This window comes from Myotis nattereri, assembly GCF_964212035.1.
Source record: "Myotis nattereri genome assembly, chromosome: 7".
NCBI lineage: Eukaryota > Metazoa > Chordata > Mammalia > Chiroptera > Vespertilionidae > Myotis > Myotis nattereri.
The window spans coordinates 36086491-36109228 of NC_138082.1; the positions used below are offsets into that span (position 1 = coordinate 36086491).

General features: G+C 53.6%; 1 protein-coding gene across 1 annotated transcript in view; it reads right to left on the reverse strand.

The window, feature by feature from the left end:
- ANKMY1 (ankyrin repeat and MYND domain containing 1) overlaps nt 1-22738 on the reverse strand; it is a 38411-nt gene that overhangs the window by 558 nt on the left and 15115 nt on the right. The window contains exons 8-16 of the mRNA XM_081096023.1: nt 21828-21999; nt 20486-20626; nt 19957-20097; nt 17473-17580; nt 15811-15942; nt 10327-10440; nt 9828-9993; nt 7075-7153; nt 6292-6452 (exon numbers count right to left, since the gene is read on the reverse strand). Of these exons, the coding sequence (XP_080952149.1) occupies nt 6292-6452; nt 7075-7153; nt 9828-9993; nt 10327-10440; nt 15811-15942; nt 17473-17580; nt 19957-20097; nt 20486-20626; nt 21828-21999 (1214 nt within the window). The remainder of the gene's footprint in view (nt 1-6291; nt 6453-7074; nt 7154-9827; nt 9994-10326; nt 10441-15810; nt 15943-17472; nt 17581-19956; nt 20098-20485; nt 20627-21827; nt 22000-22738) is intronic.

The window sequence follows — 22738 nt, forward strand, 5'->3', positions numbered from 1 at the left end:
GAGGACGGGGTCTGTCCCTGCTGGAAACCAAAGACAGATGGCAAGTTGCATGTCAAGTCTGCCAGAGATGGGGACAGGGTCTAGGGAGGCGACGGACACTGGAGGGTGGGACCCCAGGAGACCAGCTGGCCCTCCAGCCCTCCCCAACTCTGCACACATGAGACCTTGCCCAGACAGGACCCACACCAAAGTGAAACCTCGGAGAATCTAAACATTTCCACCTCCTTTGTGTGGCCTGAAACTATGCACTAGGACTTTCCTGGTTTCCAGCATAAACCCATTTCCATACCCGACCTGGGGAAGCAGAGAAACAAGCCAGCAAGGTCTTAAAATACGCAATGACCAGGAACCAGACCGGCGGTGAGAACAAGAAACCGGAGAAAACACGAGGGGAGTCTAGTCTGAGAGATCACAGCACATAGCAGAAGCCAGTCCCGGGGCCTGAGAGGAGGGCAGCTGAGTGTTGTGTGGTCTCAGGGAGGAAGATGGAGAGATGGGAACTGTCAGGTGAGAACAACTCTATTTTTTAAACAAAAACAAAAAAAGAGATTGGACATGGCATCCAGTGCAGCTGAGGCTTAGACCCCCTGCAGAAGGTGGGTGCCCCGGAGGTGGGCCGGCAGGAGCTGTAAGAACCTGGCGGTGGGACTAGGGTGCCCCCATGGAGAGGAGAGCCTGGAGCCTCGCCCACAGGGTGGCAGCTGCACCCACCCCAGGCAACAGATGCTGTCTGACATTCTGGAAACTGCGGTGTCTCCAGGGCCAGAGGGGTGGGGAGAAGAGGCCCCTCACAAACGGCCCAGCCACTGGTGATCGCCATGGAAAAGAAGAAGACGGGTCCCTGCCACACGCTACAATCATGTTTTGAATGAAAGAAGGACTGAAACATGGAGACTCACGCTTCAAAACCTGGAGAAGACACAGAACACATGACAGGGGGAGGGGGAGCGACTTCCCCAGGACACAGAGCCATGGGCCGCAGGACGCGACAGGCCACCACAGCGCCTCGGCATTTAAGCCGGAGAAAGACCATGAACAAGAACACAAACCACACACGAAACTAAGCCAGGACCTCGGCCGTGGGGGTGGAGGGCAGCGCCTGGCTCACCGTCAGTCTACACCCATGGCCAGAGGAAGCGCAGCAGGACGGAGGGAAGGCGGGCAGGGGCCTGGCTCCCTAGGCTCCCAGGGTGAGCAGGTGGGCCCTGCTCTGTGGAAGGAACCCTCAGCTCCTGCCCTGTGGTTTCTCCATGCTTCCTGGGACCCCACCGGCCACTCTCACCGCCCGTCTCTCCAGAGAGCACAGCATGCTGGCTCCTGGGAGGAATTCTGATGCTGGCAGATTCCAGGCCATTGTTGACATCACCAACATTCCAGCCCGACACCAACACCCTCTCTGGTCCCCAGGCCTCCTCCCCAGCTGACCCTCTCCCTCTACTCCCACCTTCCTGGCCCTCTCCTCCCCTGACCTTACCTGGTCACCCCTCAGGCATGGGACTCAGAGAGTGGTGATCTCCAGACTGGTCCCTCCAACTCCCACCCCACCCCACCCCACCCCACCTTCCGTCCGTCTAACCAGGACCCCGCAGCCCCGGCTTCCATGCTTGCTCTGAAATCGCCATCTGTCACCCTGCAACACCCCACATCTCCGTAGCCCTGCCTCCCATCCAGCCCACCTCACTGCTTGCCATGTGGGCCTCGTGGGGCTGGGCCAGGTGGTACAGAGCTTGGCACAGAGTAGGGTCACGAGGTGCCCTCCCCAGATGCCACAGCAACTGCCAAGGATGTGGAGAGAAGTGGCCAGTTCCCATACATTCCGAAGACAGGGGCAACCTAATTTCCTGAGGAGCAGGAAGCTCGGAGGAGAGAGGTGGTGAGGATGGCAGGGGTGGGTGGCCTGCCCAGGCAGCCAGCCTTCCAAGGACTCAAGACTGCGAGCCAGATGGGTGAGGGTGCGCCACCCTGTCGACATAGCAGACAGATCAATGGGACAAAATGTAGCCCAAAAGGAAGTTAAAGATTTACGCCCGAATGACTGACCGGAACGATCCGGGAGACAGAGCGCCTTATGTCTTTGGAGAAGGGGTGGCTGAGACCATTCCTGAGAAGTCACAAGGCGGCCTGCAGCTGCCACGGTCACCTAACACCGCACAGCACCAGCCAGTGTGCCGTGGAGGGATAAAGAGCGAGCCACGGACGCCGGAAAGGCACTGGCAGGGACACCGCGTCCGCCGAGCCTGGAGCCGACCTCCCAGCACGCAGGACAAGGATGCATCACGGCCACCAGATGTCACTCAGTGTGGGTAGGAGACACGTGACATGAGGTGAACCTGGGGACTCCTAGCTGGGTCTCCCCATCCATGGGTGCCCAGGATCCTCTCTGCACTGGTCCTGAGCACAGTCCCGCCCTGTGGGGCTGACCGACAGCACTCATCCCCCACAAACAGCAGTCTCCCTTGTAGGATGAGGTCCTACAGGGGACCTGTCACACTGTCCTTTCCCTATGCTGGGTGCCCAGAGCATGCAGGCCAGAGGGAAGTATGCCCAGAGGAGGGAGGACGTGGGGGCCTCCATCTGGGCGCAGCAGGAGGGAGCGCTCCAGGTTGAAGGGGGCACAGCCGGGCACAAGGGGCATCAGTGCCTAGTAGGGGAGGCCAGAGGGGAGCAGCAAGGACTTTGATGGGCGTCCTGCACTTGGACACAGACGCACTGGAGCAGGGGCTAGGGCTGGCGGTGGCTGGAGGTTTTGGAAGCGGCCAGGTTGTGAAGAGCTGAGCACATGTCCCGAAGGACTGGGTGTGAGGTGAGAAGGCACGAGGAGTGGATGGCAATCCTGAGGTTAAACCATCAAACCCCAGCACAACACCCACCACTGCCCGGAGCATGTGTCCCCAACCAAACAAAAAAGTGACAAGGTCTAAAAGACATTGTTCATCTGAGTGAGGGTGGGTGGCAGCAAGCACACTTCACAAGGATGAGCCTGTGGAGACGGGTCCCAGGGAAGCAGGTTAACCGCGGAGCCCAGCCTGCCGCAGGTACTGGAGTCCTGCGCAGTGACAATCACCACCAGTCACTGGGAATGTGCGGGCTGTGGGGGGCGCTCACATCTCACACAAAAACTACTTCTAGGCTGCTTGCAAAATGACAGGTAAAACAAGAATGCTGGAGGCTGTGCACACCCCCTATGGTCTCGCCTGGGGTGGCTTCCTCAGTCCCCAGCAAACCAGACCCTGAAGCTCAGGACAGGCGCAGCCTCCACAGAACAGAAAATCCCAGGCAGCACGTCAAATGGGGAGGGAGAAGGTGCCCCGATCCGAGGACACAGGGGTGGTGCTGGGCTCCAGGGAGCCCCTGCAAGTCAGGAAGAGCCACACCCCCAACCGACAGGAACGCGGGAAACAAATGCCACGCGGTGTGGAGAGGGCGAGGGCAGTAACACTGCCACGAATTCCTCAGGACACGGAACGTCATTCCTGAGGAGTGCAGGGCCGACAGGCTCTATCCCTCCCAGAGCGCGCGGGAACCAGGGGGACTCCTGAAATCTGAACACTTAACCTCTGTGAGTTCCACCAAAGGGGAACCTAGGCCAAGGCGTGTGCCACAAGTTGACAAATGAGCAAAATGATGTAAATGACCATAAAAAAGGCACTGGGCGGACACGTGTGAGATGACACAGTGTGGGGAAGGCAGGTCAAGGTCACAAAATTGCCGTTGTTTTAATTAAAAGTGTGGGGGGGGGTGGTGAAAAAGCATAGTGTGTACAGGGGTGCTGAGGATGCACACGTGCGTGTGTGTGTGTGTGTGTGTGTGTGTGGATTAAATCGGAAAGAACATGCTCAGGATGCTTATCACTGAGTGGAAGGTCAGGGTAGTTTTCACTGTCATCTTGTCTTTTCTAACAATGAGCAACTACTGCCTGCAACACAAAAATAAAACTGCACCTGGGGAAAGTTACGTTGCAGAAAAATAGTTAATAGCAAAGAAAGATGTTCATGGCTTATTTTAAAACATACAGACCATGCTTTCACAAGTGCACATGCATGTGCATGTGGGTGTGCACGTGTATCTTGCATGCATGCTTGTGTGCGCATGTGTGCATGCGTCTGTACAGACAGAGGGGGTTGGCAGGACACACAGCAGTGTCAGCTACGGTGATTTCCGGGTGTCGGGATAAACGTCATTTATCTTTTCTTCCTTTTGCCTGGGATGGAGCCTGGGATGGAGCAGAGATGTGGGCTCCTGGGAAGCCCCAAACGTCCCCAGAGTGCGCAGGAGCACCTTCCGCAGTAACCTCTGCTCACAAGTGCTCATTCGGAGTGTTTTCCCTGCTGGCAGATGGACTGGGAGCCACCCACACCCCTTCTTGGGGTTCACACCCTACCCCCAGCGCCTCACCAGGAAAGTTCCCCCAGCCAGGAACCCACTCACCCGAGGTCACATTAAGGGGTTGCGACTGGGTGCAGCACAGGATCCTGGTCCCCTCTGCCCAAGAGGCTTCCTCGCCCCTTACAGGAACATCGCCCGGAGCCCCCAGCAAACTTCCCGATAGGGAGCCCCATCTTGACAAGAGACCAGGAAGACCAGGCCAAACCATGGCTGCGGGCGGGACTGCCTGGACCAGCAAGGAGTCAGTCTGGCTGGAGCCCTGCACAGGCTCCTTTGCCCCTTCCCCAACCTGTCCCACCTGCCCCCACCACTCTGCCCTCATTCCCACTGCCCCCTTCCATCCTCCACAAAAGCAAGCCCACCACCCATCCTCCTCATGCCGTGATCCTGACTCATGGTCAGCTCATGCCTCCTCCATCTGGGTCATGGTTATTTCACATCCACTGTCCCCGAACACACCTGCCACACACTGACAACACCCTGGGGCCTTGGGGAGGAACAGGAGTGATACCCCTCACCCCATCCCTTCTGAGCCTGGGATGGAGAGCAGAGATGTGGGCTCCTAGGAAGCCGCCAAATGTCCCCAAAGCACAGGAGCACCTTCTAGCAATAATAACCTTTGCTCCAGGTCTGACCCCCATCTGCCCAAAGATGGCCAGGCCCGTGTGGAGATGAGAAGCGTGGATGCCCCTTGGAAGCTCTGGGCTGGCCCGTGTACAGCTGAGCAGCACAAACAGGGTTAAAAACACACCTGGTGGGACCACTTTATTGTGAGGTCAGGAGGAAATCATTGCCACCGCCCCTCATGCAGCCCCAGGTGGCCCCCAGGTGCGGGTGCCGGCAGGTGAGACTCGCAGCTTTGGCATGGAGTGTGCTCCTTTACAGAGATCCTTCCACCCCGAGGCTCTCTTCCTCCAAGTAGGGCCCTGGGCAAGGAACTGGCAGAGAGGAGGCCCATAAGGGGCACCCCCAAGGAGGCGCAGGTGGGCACAGGAGAACACACCCTGATGCACCTTGCCCTCCTGGCCATACTGCCTGGAAGAGAGCTCAGCTCTGTGTGCTAGCTCCCCTGCGGCAGCCTGGTGCCGAGAGCCCTAGGGTGCGGTGCCAGGCAGTGCCTTGCGCCCTGCTCACGTGTGGGGTACTCGACTGATGGCGCTTCAAAGGTGGAGCCTTGCAACCCCCCGCCCCTGTCCTGGGGTCCCTGAGCCCAAGGAGCTGTGACCAAGGTCTGGGATGCACCCCAGAGTGAGCCTGTTACCAAAGGCCCCATTTTGCAGATGGAAACGGGGATGACAGGGAACATCAGAGCTCAGAGAGGATCGGTTACTAGGGCACAGTCCAAGGGCAAGGGCCAGTCAGCCCCTCGTCCACACCGGGGACAAGTCCTGAGGAAGAGCCCACCCAGCCAAGTCCCAGCCTGGCCCACGAGGCCGCCCTCAGAGCACCACCTGGCGAGGGGTTGCCTCAGGTCACTCCCGGGGGAGGGAGGGTGGGGAGAGGGGGTGTTCCCAGAGCAGACATCTGCTGGCCTCCACACTCCCAGAGATGCCTGAGGGGGCAGGCTAGGGGGAGCCTTCCTGTAGCAGCCCCAAGGCCAAGTGCTGGTGGTCCAGGGAAGCCCGTGTCCACCAGGGGTCCCAGGGGTCCAGTGGAGCCGCCAGACGGGCCCACGACAGGAGCCATGGGGACATGGGGCATGGCGTCCACTGTAGGTAGGGAAAGGCCAGGTTGGCTCAGTGCCTCCCTGTGCCCACACAAGCCCAACTGGGGACTCTGGAAAGTGGGTTGGATCGCACAAGTTTCAGGGAAGATGGGGACCCTCACTCGGCCACCCCACGGGTTGGTGCCTGTGCCCTTAGAAGCAGCAGGCCCACAAGCAGCCCGGCCGGCACCAGGACTTACCGATGGCTGCCAGGGTGCCGCAGTCCCTGCTGTGGAAGTCGGCCCAGGCCTTGGTCTTACAGCTCTTGCTGCAGGTCAGGATCCCGTAGCAGCGGATGCAGGGCAGCAGGCGCACCCCGATGGAGCGGCCGCACTGGTAGCAGAACTTGAAGAAGGGAATCCTGCCAGGGGGCCACGCAGCCGTCGGCCGGTGCCTGCCCCTATGTCACCGACCCAGCTCCGGACCTTCCCCATATCCTCTGCATGCGGACAGAGACCTGAAGTCCTGTCCAGGGATGTCCAGCACAAGCCGTTCAGAACAGAAAACAAGCACTGTGCCCAGATGCCACCTGAGGGCTCAGACAGGGCTGGGCAGGAGACTGTGGCACCCTCACGTGCCACAGTGTGGGGCGGGGAGGATTTCTGTGTTTTGTGGGAGGAACAGCTGTGGGTGAGCAGGGCATACCCTCGAGCTCTGCTTCAGCAAGAAAATGAGCCCAGGTGGGCAACCACCCCTGCCTGCCATCCATCGCCCACCCATCCACCAGGGTTTACTGGGTGGATGCAGTCCAGGATGCCCACAGGGACCAATAAGGCACATAGACATAGAGAGACTATTCTAGGGGAAGGGCCCATGGTGGAAGGGCTAGGAGGGGTATGGGGCACAGGGTGCACAAGGCAGCACACATCTCCCACCCAGCTGCCCCCCAGACATGGAGCGGCTCCTCAAGCGTGCCCTGTGGCCCCCTGCTGCCACCCATCCTGGCCCATGCTCCAGGCGAGCGGGGCCACACAGCCACTTACTGCTCCAGCTCCTCCAATTGCGGCTCCTTGGGCACGGTGGGGTCCCTCTGCTTCAGCCTGTGGCAGGGGATCATCTGCGCTGTACCCAGAGAGACCTGCATTAGTCTCCCTGGGCCCTCCCGTGGGCCGTAGTATCTACAGATAGAGGGAGCACGGGCTGCCCGCCTCAACCACCCTCCTGAAGCCCACCCAGCACCTCGGGAGGCAGGACCCCAAGCCTTGACATCCCATGACAGGTCTCAGGAGGCAGAGTGGGACCTGGCTTGGAGGTGTTGGGCCGCCCAGGGCCTCTTGTTTGCCTACCCATCTGCAGCCCTTTCTCTGTGCCATTGACAGACTCAGTGTCCCCCTCACCACGCCATTAAAGGGCCATGGAGCAGCACCAGGTTTCTCTGGCCTCGCCCAGTCCACAGCCCCCTCTGAAGGGGGGGACCCTGCTCTGCTCTCTGGCCACTGCAGGAGGGTGCACAGTAGGCCAGGGTCTGGAGGGCAGTGAGTCCCCCATCATAACCACAGTTTCCACCAGGTCCCTGCACCATTCTCTCTTTAAATAGCACCTCATCCCCCCCAGAAAGGCCTCCAAACCTCTGCTTCCTCACCACCCCTTCAGACACAGGAACCCCGCAAGGAAACACCTACTGGCCATAAGAGCAGGAAGGTGGGAGCCCTCCTTCCTCCCCCACCCTTCCTGCGCCCACCAGCACTCAGGCTGGGTGGGGATGAAGACATGGGCCCAGGAAGCCAGCTCTGACAGTGCACCTGTTGCCAGGGCAATGTTAGGAAGGCCACGTGGCACCAAGGATGCTTCTGGGACAGGTGACAATAAAAAAGCATACAAGGGGCCTGGTGCCAGAGCTTCACAGATTGCTTCTTTATGAGGAAACATGAAAATGGGAGGAGGGCATTCTTGAGCATCAGTTGAGATGTAACTCACGTGCCACCCAAGTCACCTATAAGGTACACAGTTCAGTGGCTTTTAGCGCATTCGCAGGTGTGCGGCCATCACCACAAAATCCATTCTAGAACATCGTCATCACTCCCAAAAGGACCCAGCCCCTGAACTCCGCCATGCCCCTGACTCCCCAGCCTCAGCCCCTGGTGACCCCTATCTACTTGGTCTGTGGCTCTGTCTGTGCCGGACATTTCATACAACACGTGGTCCCCTGTGACTGGCTTCTCTCACTGAGTATCATGTTTTCAAGGTTCATCCGCATGGCGGTGTCAGGGCTTCACTCTTATTTGTGGGTGAATAACATTCCGTATGGGCATCTGCCACGACTTGTTCATTCATTCATCCATGGATGGATATGTGGGTTGCTCCTACCTGGCTTTTGTGAACTGTGCTGCCATCAGCATTCGTGTACAGGTGCTGGGGGACACATGTTTATTGCTTCTGGGCACACAGCTGGGAGTGGCTTTGCTGGGTGGCATGGTGACTCTGTGGTTAGCATCTGAGGACTCTCCAGCCCCTCTCCTGTTCCCATTCCCACCGGCGGGGCAGGAAGCTCCCCTTTCTCCTCCTCCTCACCTAGTTACATGTTAATCACAGCATCATACTGAAGTGACACCTCGCGTGGTGCAGCGAGTTCATCCCTGATGGCCAGTGATGAGCATCTTCTCATGGGCTTGTTGGCCGTTTAGATCTTTCTTTAGAGAAATCTGTGTAGATGCCGATATAACTAAGACTGACTCCATCTCTGTGCCTGATTTCTTTTCCATTCAAGTTTCCGTGCTGTGAACTCTGACCAACTGCGCTCAACAGCATACCAAGCCCTTCCAGTCAAGGATGAGCTGGCTCTGTAGGCTGACACCGTGCAGCCATAGAGATTTTTCTCAGTGACGACCAGAACAGCACAGCCCGAGACAAATGTCAAACTAGGTGCTGGCATCAAATCTAAGCAACTGTGCGTACATGACCAGGAGGAGTACGGCTCCTGGCTCCAACAGCAACTCTGTCCCTTCGTCTGGTCAGCTGTTAGTACCTTAACCATCCTACAAAACTTCTACTGTGACAACTGTCCAACAGTGGAGACTAGCTGTGCAGCCTGAGGAGATGCCTCCGCTCAATCCCATCTCTGAAAGCGATTCAGCCCTACAACAAGCTGTCACATTCCATGGAATGGCTGGCCTCCTTTTCCAGTTGCAAGGGGGTCATGTACCTTCACTCCACCATCAGACAAATTTCTATTCGTGTTTTTTGTCCAGTTTTTAATTCAATTACTGTATTATTGAGTTGTGACAGTTTGTTCTACATACAAGTTCCTTATGAGATGTATGATTGACAAATATATTCTCCCATAGGTTGTCTTTTCACATTTGCTTTTCAGAGAGAGTGGGATGGAGGGAGGGAAAGGAAAAGAGAGAAACATCGATATGAGAGAGACACATCGATTGGTTGCCTCCTGCACAAGCCCAGACCATGAGGCAGGGAGCAAACTTGCAACCCAGGTACATGCCCTTGACAGGCATTGAATCCACAACCCTTGGGTGCATGGGCTGATGCTCTAGAACCACTGAGCCAAGGCCAAATTGAATTCATTTTTATAGGTGATCTGAGGGTCAAATGTCATTCTCTTGTGTTTGGATAACCAGTTGTCCCAGCACCGTTTGTTGAAAAGACTGTTGTCCTCACCCTTATTAAAGCCCTGGCGGCAGCAGGACAGGTCTCTCTCATGTCCCTTCCTGGCCCAGCCCCTCCCATCCCACAATTGTCAGGAAAAACACGGCCTCGGCTGGCACCCACGGCCACCCACCTTTCTTGCTCAAGCACAGCACCTTTGGGTCCCACTGGCTCTCCTTGGCCATGATGGCGGAGCGCAGCTGGAAGCCCATGTATTCCAGGAGCCGCTTCCGGGCCACAAACGTCTCCCGCTCTGCCGGCATCAGCGTGTGGAAGGGGCAGTGGGCAATCTTCCGGTCCTGCGGCACAGTGCCAGTCACGGCAGGGCACCAGCTCCCACCCCGGGAGGGCGGGTCCCACTCCCAGCTCTGGCCTATCACCAGGGGAGGGAGACTGGGTGGGGAGCACACATCCTCTGTCGGTGGTCATTGTGAGGACAAACCAGGAGAGCACTCCAAAAGCTAGGCACAGGCAGCCACGCCTGCGCATGCCCGGGTGCCAGGTCTTCTCTCCCAGAAGGCCAGGGACTCGCTTTGGAAGGAGGCATGAGGGGCCTTTGGCTCAGCTGTGCCCAAGAGATGCTAAAGGCCCTAGCTGCGCCCCTATCACCGACAGGAAACTCAAAGCCATACCTGGAAGAATTTGAAATACCCGTAGTCCACGACTGTGCCCACGGCCACCTTGTCCCCTTGCGTGAGTGTCACAGGGGCCAGGATGTCGGCCCCATAATTGATGAGCAGGTCAATCTGTGGAGAACAGAGCTGCATCAAATGCGTGTGAACACCCCAGCTGCCAGGATTGTGTGTAGGTGTGGAGGAGGTAGGTGTGTGCATGTGTATGTGGATGTATAGGTGTGTCCGTGTGTAGGTGTGTGAGTGTGTATGTATGTGCATGTGTGTGCATGTGTGTAGGCATGTACATGTATGTGGGTGTGGGTGTGGGTGTGCACAGGTGTGGGGGTGTGTGCATGTGTGACTTCTCGCACACAGTGCAACAAGGTCTCTAGCTCAAGATTTATCACCAATTTCAACAGGGCTCCCACCCCTATCCTGACCAGGGAGCAGGCGCCTTCAATAAGAGGCTTTATGGCTGTATAGTTTTAGCCAGGAAATTTAACCAAACAAGCAGGCTCAGGGCATCCCAGCATAAACAGATGAAAAATAGCCCATCACCTGCAGGGCACTCACTGGACTGTGTAGGGTCTACCTGCTGACCATTGCAGGCAGGGCCGGTGTTAGGGGATGCATGGTGGCTCCCTCAGCCAGGGTCCTCACTCTCTCAGCCTGTTTAACATTCATTCTTCACAAACTTAGAAACCCTGGTGACACTGCGTGTGAAGCTTCGTGGCACAGAACCAGGCATCTGGGGGCAAATGCCACCAAACACCAGCAGCCAGTGTGGCCTGACCAGGCCCAACTCACAGGTCTCAGGGGCATGAGTGCAGTTTATACACGGATTCCTTATGGCGATGGTGATGACATGGCAGGCCTATGGCGAGCGGAGTGGGAGCCAGTTTTCCAAAGCTGTGGGAAGAAGCTGCCCTGATCCAACCCCAGGCTCCTCTCCTCTCCTGTCCACCCCCTCCCCTCTATTCCCCTCCCCTCCCTCATGCAAAGCATGGCAACCTTCATACAAGCCTGATGCACCACTGAGGCTCCAGAGGGCTCAGTATGTTGCACAGAATCACATCCCATAAAGGAACGATGGAGAAAAAGCATTGAATTCTACCGAAAACTGCTTCTTTAAATGCTAGCTAAATCTATCAAGCTCTTAGAAGAAAACATAGGACAAAAGCTTCACCAAAATGGACTTGGCAATGATTTCTTGGATATGAAACAAAGGCACAGGCAACAAAAGGAAAGGTAGACAAACCGGCCCTCATGAAAATTAAAAACTTCTGTGCATAAAAGACACTACTGCATTGCAAAAAGGTGGCCTATGCTTATGAGAAAATATTTTAAATCACATATCTGAGATGTGATAATGTCCAGAATACAGAGTGAACTCTTAAAACTTAACAAAAAACAATTTCTAAAATGGGCAAAGAACTTGAGTAGACATTTCTTCAGAGAAGGTATATGAATAGTCAACAAACCCATGAAAAGATGCTCAACATCACGAATAAAATTAAAATGAGACCAATAAGATACCGCCTCACAGCCATCAGGATGGTTACTATACAGTAAACTCAGAAAAGAACAAGTGTTACCGAGGATGTGGAGAAATGGGAGCCCTGTGCCCTGTGGGTGGGAATGTAAACTGGTGCAGCTACTGTCGAGGGAAGTATGTGGTTCCTCAAAAAATTAAACATAGAATGACCACATGACCCAGCAACCTCACTTCTGGGTAGATACCCAAATTGAAAGCAGCGTCCAGAAGAGATATTTGTACACCCATCTTCACAGTGTCATTATTTAAAATAGCCAAACGTGGAAGCAACGTAGGTGTACATCAATGGACCAATAAATACGCAATGTGCTTCATACACACAAGGGAATATTATTCAGCCTCAACATAAAAACATATCTGAGACCCGCTACAACATGGAGGGATCTTGAGGACCTGATGCTGCGTGCAATAAGACAGACACAGAAGAACAAACACTGTGTGATTCCCCTTACATCCCTGGAGGAGTCAGGTTCACAGAGACAGAGAGTAGGAGGCGGGGAATTGGGGTGGGGGGGAGGGGGAGTGAGTGTTTAATGGGGACAGAGGGTCAGTTTTGCAAAATGAAAACAGTTATGGGGAGGGAGGGTAGTGACGGGTGAACAATAATGTGAATGTGCTTAATGCCACTGAACTTAAACATTGTTAAGATGGTACAGTTTTTGTGTCTTTTGCCAAATTTTTTTAAAATGTGTTCGCTATAACCTCATTTTGGCAAAAACAAAGAACAAAACAAAACAAAACAAAAAAACTGTTATAAAGATCCTGAGAAACAGTCCTGGCAGCTGCAGGTTGGAGGACCGTCCCTTACGTGGAAAAGGAGCAAAGCAGGGTGATCAGGAGCGGACAGAAGCCCCGCAGAACCAGGCAGGGGCGGCACTGCTCACACCCAGCCTGCCGAGGCCACGAGCAAGAGAAAGGAGACAGGTTACACACATTGGAAGAGAAGAGAGAAATGCCATGACTTGCCAGCAATGTACTTATCTACCTACAAAGTAAGGAGGAATGTCTGGAAAACTCTTAAACCAACAGGAATTGAGGTGGGTGGCTGACAGCTACAAGTCTATTGAACAGATCCCTGATTGTAACCTTGGGAGATGTAAGAAAAAGAATGCATGTGCATACTAAAGAGACAACAAAAACTAGTTTAATTCTGCAGTGTTAATATACTTATTTATTTATCATTTATCTTTATTGTTGAAAGTATCGCAAATGTACCCTTCCCGCCTGCCCCCCCCCCCACATTGAAGCCCTCCACCCTGCCCCTGCCCCCCAAGGCCTACTGCATGATTTCCTGTGTCCATGGGCTATGCATATGCATGTAAGTTTCTTGGTTAATCTCCTCCCGCCCCTTCCCTCTGATATTCCTCAGTCTGTTCCATTCTTCCATGTCTCTGGATCTATTTTTTTCATCAGTTTATTTTGTTCATTAGATTCCACATCTGAGTGAGATCATGTGATACTTGTCTTTCTCTGATTGGCTTATTTCACTTTGCATAATGCTCTCCAGATCCTTCTATGCTGTCTCAAAGGATAAGAGATCCTTCTTCTTTTTTTTTTCTTTCTTTCTTTTTTTTTTTTTACAGCTGCAGAGTATTCCAAGGTATAAATGTACTACAGCTTTCTTATTCATTTATCTACTGATGGGCACTTGGGCTGTTTCCAGATCTTAGCTATTATAGTGCTGCTCTGCACATAGGGGTATATATTTTTTTTTCTGATTGTTGTTTTGGGATTTTTAGGATATATTCCTAGAAGTGGGATCACTGAGTCAAATGGCAGTTCCATATTTAATTTTTTGAGGAAACTCCATAGTGGCGGCACCAGTCTACATTCCCACCAGCAGTGTACTAGGGTTCCCTTTTCTTCACATCCTCACCAGCACTTGTCATTGGTTGATTTGTTGATGATAGCCCTTCTGGCAGGTGTGAGGTGATAGCTCATTGTCATTTTAATTTGCATCTCTCTAATGTTAGTGACTGAGCATTTATTCATGGGTTTCTTGGCCATCTATAGGTCTTCTTTGGGGAAGTGTCTGTTTAGGTCCTTTGCCCATTTTTTTTACTTGGATTGTTTGTCTTCCTTTTGTTAAGTTATATGAGTCCCTTATATATTTTTGGAAATTAACCCTTTATCAGATATATCACTGAAAAATATGTTCTCTCAGGCAGTGGGCTCTCTTTTCATTTTGGTGATGGTTTCTTTTGTTGTGTAGAAGCTTTTTCTTTTGATGTAGTCCCATTTGTTTATTTTCTTAGTTTCCTTTGCCCTACAGTGGTCGGCAAACTGCGGCTTGTGAGCCACATGTGGCTCTTTGGCCCCTTGAGTGTGGCTCTTCCACAAAATACCGACTTCTGTGCATGGGCCACGAAGTTTCAATCGCACTGTACATGCACGCCCACATGTGGTATTTTGTGGAAGAGCCACACTCAAGGGGCCAAAGAGCTGCATGTGGCTTGCGAGCCGCAGTTTGCCAACCACAGCCCTAGGAGATAGATGTATTGACAAACATATTGCTATGAGAGATGTCTGAGATTTTGTTGCCTGTGGTTTCTTCTAGGATTTTTATGGTTCCACAACTTACATCTAAGTCTTTTATCCATTTTGAGTTTATTCTTGTGTATGGTGTAAGTTGGTGCTCTAGTTTAATTTTTTTTGCATGTACCTGTCCAATTTTCCCAACACCATTTATTGAAGAGACTGTCTTTACTCCATTGTACCAGAAATCGATGGCATTTTTATATGCCCATAATGAACTCTCAGAAAGAGAAACTATAAAAACAATCCAATTTACCATTGCAAAAAAAAAAAAAAAAAAAAAAGACACATTGGAATAAAGTTAACCAAGGAGGTAAAAGACCTTTACTCGCAAAAACTACAGGACATTGAAAAAAGAAATAAAAGGAGATACAAACAAATGGAAAAATATAACGTGTTCATGGATAGGACAAATGAATATCATTAAAATTTCCATACTACCCAAAGCAATCTTTAGATTCAATAGGTCCCTATTAAAATACCAATGGCATATTTCACAGAGCTAGAACAAATACTCCAAAATTTATATGGAACCAAAAAACCCCCGAATAGCCGAAGGAATTTTGAGAAAGAACAAAGTAGGAGGGATCACAATACTGGATATCAAATTATACTACAAAGGCATTGTAACCAAACTGCCTGGTACTTGCACAAGAACAGACATATAGATCAATGGAACAGAACAGAAAAACCCAGAAATCAGCCCAAGCCATTATGCTCAATTAATATTTGACAAAGGAGGCAAGATCATACAATGGAGTAAAGACAGTCTTTGCAGTGTTAATATTTTTATTAAGTGGCTTATGATACACAGTTAATAAAAATGTTTTAATCATTACAAGTGTTGGAAGTATTTACAAGAATTGGAGATATTATCTGAGTGGGTATATAAGTATATAAGTGGGTGTTCAATGTTTTGATCTCAGAGCATCTAGTTTTGTGTCTATTGGTGAGTGAGCCTCACAGCGTTAGCTTCTTGGTGGGCAGTGTGTGGAGACAGCCCAGCTCCCGATCCCTGCCTGGGACGCAGCTCCCCAATCCCTGCCTAGCAGGTCCCTTAATTAGGACCCCTGGTCAATGCCCATTTGACATAGAAAAATCTAGAATCCTGCAACCAGACCAAAACCATGGCCCGTGTCTTTCCTTAGAAAAACCAGGGGACTTTTGTCTGGACTGTTGAGTGGCTTTGCCTCTGTATATATTTTAGATCTATACATCTTAAAAGGCAAGAATTTCTCACCGTTTTCAAGTGTTTGGAATGCTGAGGCTTGGAGAACACAGAGAAATACCACACGAAGCTCCGCCTGCTGGGAATGAGGCCAGACCAAGGGTCCCACAGCCCCAGGCCCAGGACCCTGGGTCGCCCCTTCCCATCGCCCCTCTCAGCCGGCCCCCCACACCCGCCGCCTCACCAGGCCCAGCCTGTTGTTCACACTCCTCCGGTGCTCGTAGGCGATGTCGCAGGCCACACACAGCGCACTGCCCAAGCCCTTGGTCAGGGGCAGGTTGGGGTCAGCGCCGTTGGTCAGCAGCTCCTTCACAATCTGTGCACAGACAGCCTGTCAGCGCCACCAGGTCCCTCCCTCCACTGGCGGAAGTCCCGGAGCGAGGCCACTGCAGCACTGAGTATAGTGGTGGCCAAGCTGGGGCTCACTGAGGCCCTCCCACCCCGGGCATTCTCCATGGCTCCCGCCCACCGGTTCCACTGCTGCCAGCTCCGAGGACCACTGGGGTGGGCACATGGTGGCTCCTTAGGGGGGCTGCCATTCCGCCCAGGCGCCTGGCCGGCACCCTGTCTGCACACTGTCCTGTCAGCCCCTCATCCCTGGGAACAGGCTGCCTCTGCCCCGGGGCACCTGGGTCTTTGACCAGACACAAAGTGGGCCACATGTCCCTTGTTTCCCGCTGTGTCCCCAGCTGCCAGCCCAGGTGCCGCCCAGGAATCCAGGAGTAAGAGCAGCTACGCTGGATTCAGAGAACTAGTGTTTGTCTCTCTCCAGAGCTCTGTCCCTCGGAGTAAGCTCTCTCTGCTACTACGCCTGCCTGTAATATCCGGCAGGAGCAAGTGCCCACATGACTTGTTGAAGGAAGGAAGGAGAGGAGGTGAGGCCCCTGCAGAGGCCCCACAGAAGCCCCACCTGTGGCCACTGGCAGCAATGCCTTCAGCTTCTTTAGGCCTCTGCTGAAAAGTCCCCTCACCAGAGAAGCCCGCCTGGGCATCCTGCTAAAGTAGCCTCCCTCCATCACTCTATCTGTCCTTGATCTTTACTTTCTCCATAACCCTTACCATTATCTGAAAATGTGTCACACTGGACTATGGTCTGTCTTCTCCAACCAGAATGTAACATCCTTGAGAGCTGAGACTTTGTTTTACTCAACACCTGATGCCTAGACTGGCGCCTGCCTGGCACACAGTAGGTTCATCCAAATAAAAGGATGAAAGGTGCATGCGATATAGAAGGAAGGTAGGAAGGAAGGAAGGGAGGGAGGGAGGGAGGGAGGGAGGGAGGGAGGGAGGGAGGAAGGGAGATTGATGATAGATGTAGAATGAATGGGTAAAAGGATGGGTTGGTGAGTGGGTAGATGGGTGGATAGATGGTGGGTAGATGAATAGATGTGTATTTGGGTGTGTGGGTGCATAGATGAGTACATAAATGTGTGGAAGGTGGGTGGATGGAAGGCTGGAAGGATGGATGGAAGGAGGGTAGATGGGTGGCTGGCTGGCTGGGTGGATGGTGAATAAACACATTCCTTGGCGGCGGCAGAAAGTGGGCACTTGCCAATGTGCCTTTCCCGGAGCACCGAGGAGTCGATGTCTGGGACAGGCAGAGCTGGGATCTAGGCCCCATGAGGGGGCATCCACCCAGCTGAACCTCACCTCCCTGCTCACTTTCCTTCTCTCGTTAGCCTTCTCTCTCTAAAGAGCTCCATCCCCACGGGAGGTGGCCCATGCCCCTTACACCATGCTGCCTTTGTGCCACTGCCAACACCACCAATGCCCAAACACTGATGGGGAGGGGACACTGGAGGAGAGAACATTGCAGATGTCCCTCAGGGGTTCAGAATGTGCTCACCAGGTCGTTCCCACTGGCGATGGACAGGGAGAGTGGGGAGTGGCCGCCCCACAGCAGGCTGCTGTTCGCTCTGTTGGAGAGGAGGAGGTGGACGACATCCCTGGCGTACTGGGTGAGAAAGGCAGGTTAAGAGGCCCAAGTCTCAAGTCCCTAGAGCACCTGGCATGGATCATTAACTCAAACATCCTGAAATCAACTTCAATTTCCTCCTCCCCAGCACCTTGCCTGGCACAGAGAGCTCTGAATTCTAGGAAGATGAATGGTGGGTAGGTATGTCAATCCTCGAAGTAAAAAGATGTTTTCTAAACATTCATTTTTTCCAATGAAAAACAGGAAGGACAAATGATGGGTGAATTTATTGAAAACTTCTTTTCAAAGGAAGAGGAGAGTCAGGATTTTATGACCATCACAGTAGGTGCAGAGCAGGTGTGGCCGGAGGAACGTGCCCTTCACCAGGGCTCAGGGTCCTCTAGGGCACAGCAAGTGAAAGAAGCCCAACCGACCCTGCTGGTGTAGCTCAGTGGTTAGAGTGTCAGCTCTCGAACCAAAGGGTCGCAAGTTCGATTCCCAGTCAAGGGCACATATCTGGGTTGCAGGTTCAATTCCTGGACCCTGTTGGGGTGCTGCAGGAGGCAACCAGTCCATGTGTCTCTCTCACATCGATGTTTCTCTCTACCCCTGCCCTCCCTCCCTTCCACACACTCTAAAAATTCAATGGAAAAAATACCCTTGGGTGAGGATTAACAACAACAAAAAAGAAACAGAGAAGCCCAGCTGAGCTGAAAGGAGACAGACCTTCAGCATGGAGGGCCGCTGCACCCTTCCGGCCCTTCCCTCTGGGGAACCCTGGTTTCCCCTTGTTCCCCAGAATTGCTCACAAGCTGGACTGCTCCCCGCCAAGCCTACTCCCCTTTTCGAGCCTCGCTGGCCAGGCCTAAAAGCTCCTGGGAAGGCCCGTGGAACTCAGACTTGACGGCTGGACGGCCATCGCCACCTGTCCTCGACCTAATGATGCTGCTGCTTCTGTCTCCCAACTTTGCTTCCCTGTGGCTTTTCCAAATCTGAAGTCAGCACCGAGAGCACAGGTGTGCGAGCTGGAAAGCACTGTGTTCAAAGCCCAGGCCTCACACTCACTGGCTGGGGGCCTTGGCCAGCCTGCCTCTCAGAGCCTCTCTGTCCCCATTCCTAACCTAGGCTCATGGCACCCCTCAGCAAGTTCTGGCAGGATGGTGGCCCAGGCTAAGGGAGGCTTTGACAAGAGGGAAGCTCTGAAGCAGGGAGGCCTGGAGGTGCCTCCCATCGCCCCTTGCCGGCGGTGCCCAAGCGCCACCCTCACGCAGGTCCTTGCACTCTCATGTCAGGACGGCATGCGTGGTCATCACCCTAATCAGTAGCAAACTGCCCGTGCCACAGCCCAGTGAGGCCAGCCATTGGTGCCATTTTACAAGAGGGTAAACTGAGGCTCAGTTTACTATGTGCTCAGTAGCTTACTGGTCTGGCCTGCCTTGGCCACTATAACACAAAGCCCAGACCTGGTTCCCAGTACCCACTTGCCCACCCTGGCCATTCGGCCTCCTTGTTCGAGGAATTAATCCCAAGGCCCATGGGAGGCAGTGTTGCAGGGCCAAAGGGCCCTCTGGGCTCTGCAGGACCCCGTCCCTGTGGGAAACCAAGTCTGCGGGTGACTGAGACACACAAGCCAGTTCCAGCACATGCCAGCCACACTCGAATATGTTTGAGGGGGCACCACACAGGGAACGTGATGCCACATCACGATCCATGTGCGTGCTGACTCGGGTGTGGACAGTATCCCTTAAACATGCCCTGGAACAGCACTTCAATGCACGAGTCACAGGCAGGGCCTGCTGACACTCTCTGCCGTGCTTTAACCTAGCCATGGTTGGCAAACTGCGGCTCGTGAGCCACATGTGGCTCTTTGGCCCCTTGAGTGTGGCTCTTCCTAAGCCTTAGGAGTACCCTAATTAAATTAATAACAATGTGCCTACCTATATAGTTTGATTTTGAAAAATTTGGCTCTCAAAAGAAATTTCAATTGTTGTACTGTTGATATTTGGCTCTGTTGACTAATGAGTTTGCCAACCACTGCCCTCGTGGACAAGACCCACTCATCTGTTCTGAAACTCACTCAGGCAGGCCAACACCCCAAGGTCTGAGCCTTCAGCCCAGCCCACCCCCCACCATGGCTGCTGACTCACCATCCTGCCCCCAAACACCCAGCTACACACATACACATGCACTACCCAAGCATACATACACATGCATGTGTACATGTGTGCACATGCATGCATGTGTGTGCTGGCCAGTAAATACAACTCACACAGTCATGCCAACATATATGCAGGTACATATGCACACCAAAAAAAACCCCATGCATGTGCACTTATGTAAATGCACTCATGTGTGCATACCCAGGGCGCACACACGGGCATACAGCTCCCGACCGCCCCAGAAGGCCCTGCTCACCCTGTAGTTGTCCTCCCGCTCACAGGCCACATGCAGAGGTGTCCTGCCCCCCTCTTCAGGGACGGACATGTTCACGCTACTGTAGACGCTGGGCGGGCCTACTTCATTGTTGAGCTTCATGCTTGAAGGCAGCAGCTCTGGCTGTGTGCAGACAGAGGGGTCAGGTCCTGGCCCATGCCTCTCTCCAAGTGCTCAGAGGCCTGCCACCTGCCCGACCAGCTGTGCCAAGAGCCCCCAGCAGGTACAATACAGATATGCTCACACAGAGGAGCAGGCTGCCCTCCTCCTCAGACTGTGGATCTGAAGCAGCTTCCTGTGAAACCCTCTCCTGTGCGCATGCCCCAAGCCCTCCCCTCCCCCTCACACAGGTGAGCCACACATGTGCTGTGGCACAGCCAGGCGGGTTTGGGGTGCACAGAGCATCAATCAACCTCTACAAGGACAAGTGAAATTCTGAACTAAATGGGCAACACTGCAGAGTGTCCCCAGGCTCCCCAGTGCCCCCTCTCCCGCATGGCAGATGGCCCACCTTGCTCAGTTTGTACATGTCATCTTGGTCAGCTGCCCTGGCGTCCACATCCGTGATGGCGTGGAGCAGCAGCTCTGTTATCTTGACACCCTCCTCCCCGGGAAGGGCAGCTGCAATGTGGAGGGGGGTTAGGGCCCCCAGCTGCAGAGGAAACGCAGGAGGAGTTAGGGTGAGGTGAGCTACTCCTCGGGTGCCAGGGCCTGTCCAGGGTGAGAGCCCAGGCCAGTCCTAGAGTGCCACTCATAGCACTGCACTCTCACCAGCCTCACGGGACATGCAGGACAAGGAGGCCTCCCACACGGACCATGGACATGTCCGTTCCAATTCATAAGAGGTATCTGTCTGCCTGGGCCAGACACAGGCGCACAGGCCCCGGTGCCAGCTTCATTTTAGACCAACTGTCCCTGCCTCCCTCCAAGAAAAGCCCATCTTCCCTGCCAGTGCTTCTTCAGATGCCCCTGCAGACAGCCATACAGCTCCCAATGCCAATCGCTACCCGAGGCCTGTTGCCCACCCACAGCAGCCCCCTGGCATTGGCTGAGAGGATCAACGGAGGACTGTCTCTAGGATACCCAGTCAGCACTGACTACATGGAGATGGTCAGGGGGCCAGGTCCTGGAGGAGGCACAGCCAACTCAGAGAGATCCCAGCCAGGAACATAGGGTGCACCTCGGGCCAAGGTGGAGGACTCGCCAACCCTCCACATAGGACCCGGGGAAACGGGAAAGGGCCCCTGGAGAAAGGCTGGAGGGACGCTCAGAAACCACTGACAGTCCACTGGGCACAGCAAGGAACTGGGTGTTCTTCTGGTGCCAGTAATACGGGCAACTCAAACATTTCGATAAAGCAAAACTTCCATTTGAAGATGAATGTAAATAATCGATTCTTGATTTGGGATGGATAGACGAATGGATAGATGAGGGTGTCTGTGCCAAGTTTACAGGCTGCAACCTTAGTCAGTTTTAAAGATGGAGTCCAATCAGTAAACTTAAAAAGCCATTATAAATTATCCTGGGTCTTACACAAATTCTACTTGCCTGCACTACTTTATCTTATCCTCAGAAGAAAAGGAAAGAAACAGCCTGGCCAAGGGGCCTGAATAGTGAGACCCACCTACCCCTGACAGTAACGGCTGAGGCCAAACAAAACTGCCAGCCATACCTTCGACACCCTCTAAACACAGCAAAGGGCCTGCATACAGGCGGGGGGCTCACACAACCAGAGGGGAAAAACAGACAGTGCCAGTGAGGTTCAAAACCTATCGTTCTGACCTCACACTAGGAGCATCCTCTGAAGCCCCCCCACCCCCCCGCCACCTTGCTCCCCGCACCTCTGGCCCTACCTCTGGGGGGAACTGGATGTCGGTCCTGGCACCATTCTCCAGCAGCAGCTTCACCCCGTCCACATCCCCGGCCTTCACAGCGAAGAACAGGACGTGCATAGGCACGCGGCACAGGTTGGGGTCAGCGCCTCGATGCAGCAGGCAGTTGATGGTCAGCCACATGTTTCTGTGTCTGGAAGGATCAGTATGACATGTCATAGGCTGGAGGAGAGGCACAGGAGGCTGTCTGGACAGCACCCCCAGTTGAGACAGGTGTTCTCCAGCAGAGGATGCTCAGAGACACTGACCTCATGGTGCCCTGAGCCCCAGTGTCCTGCCCTCCCAAGACCTCCAGCCCCTACACGGAACAGAGCAACCCATCTCACCAAACCACCCTAAGCGAGCCAGCCTGGGCAAGTGCAAATCCAGCTGTGGCCCTGCCTGGCATTGGCCCTCGGGGCCACTTAGCCTCACTGAAGCCACCCATGTGTTGGAGTGTGGGATAGGGACCAGACCACCCTCCTGTGGTGTCTCTGAGGTGATGACAGAGAGTACCTGGAACACCAGGGTTCAAGGTTGTACCATGCACACCAGACATGTGCACACTCACATCCCTACATACAAAATGCACACCACACACACATAAACACACACATGCACAAATATATACCATACCACAAACACAGCGACTCACACACTACATACACACACACCACATACACACACTGACACACATGCACACACATACACAAAAACATGCCACATCACATACACACACTGACACACATGCACACACACAAATACATACCACATCACATACTGACACATACCATACACATATACATACATACCACACCACATACACACACTGACACATACCATACACACACACACATACATATCACACCACATACACATACTAACACACACAC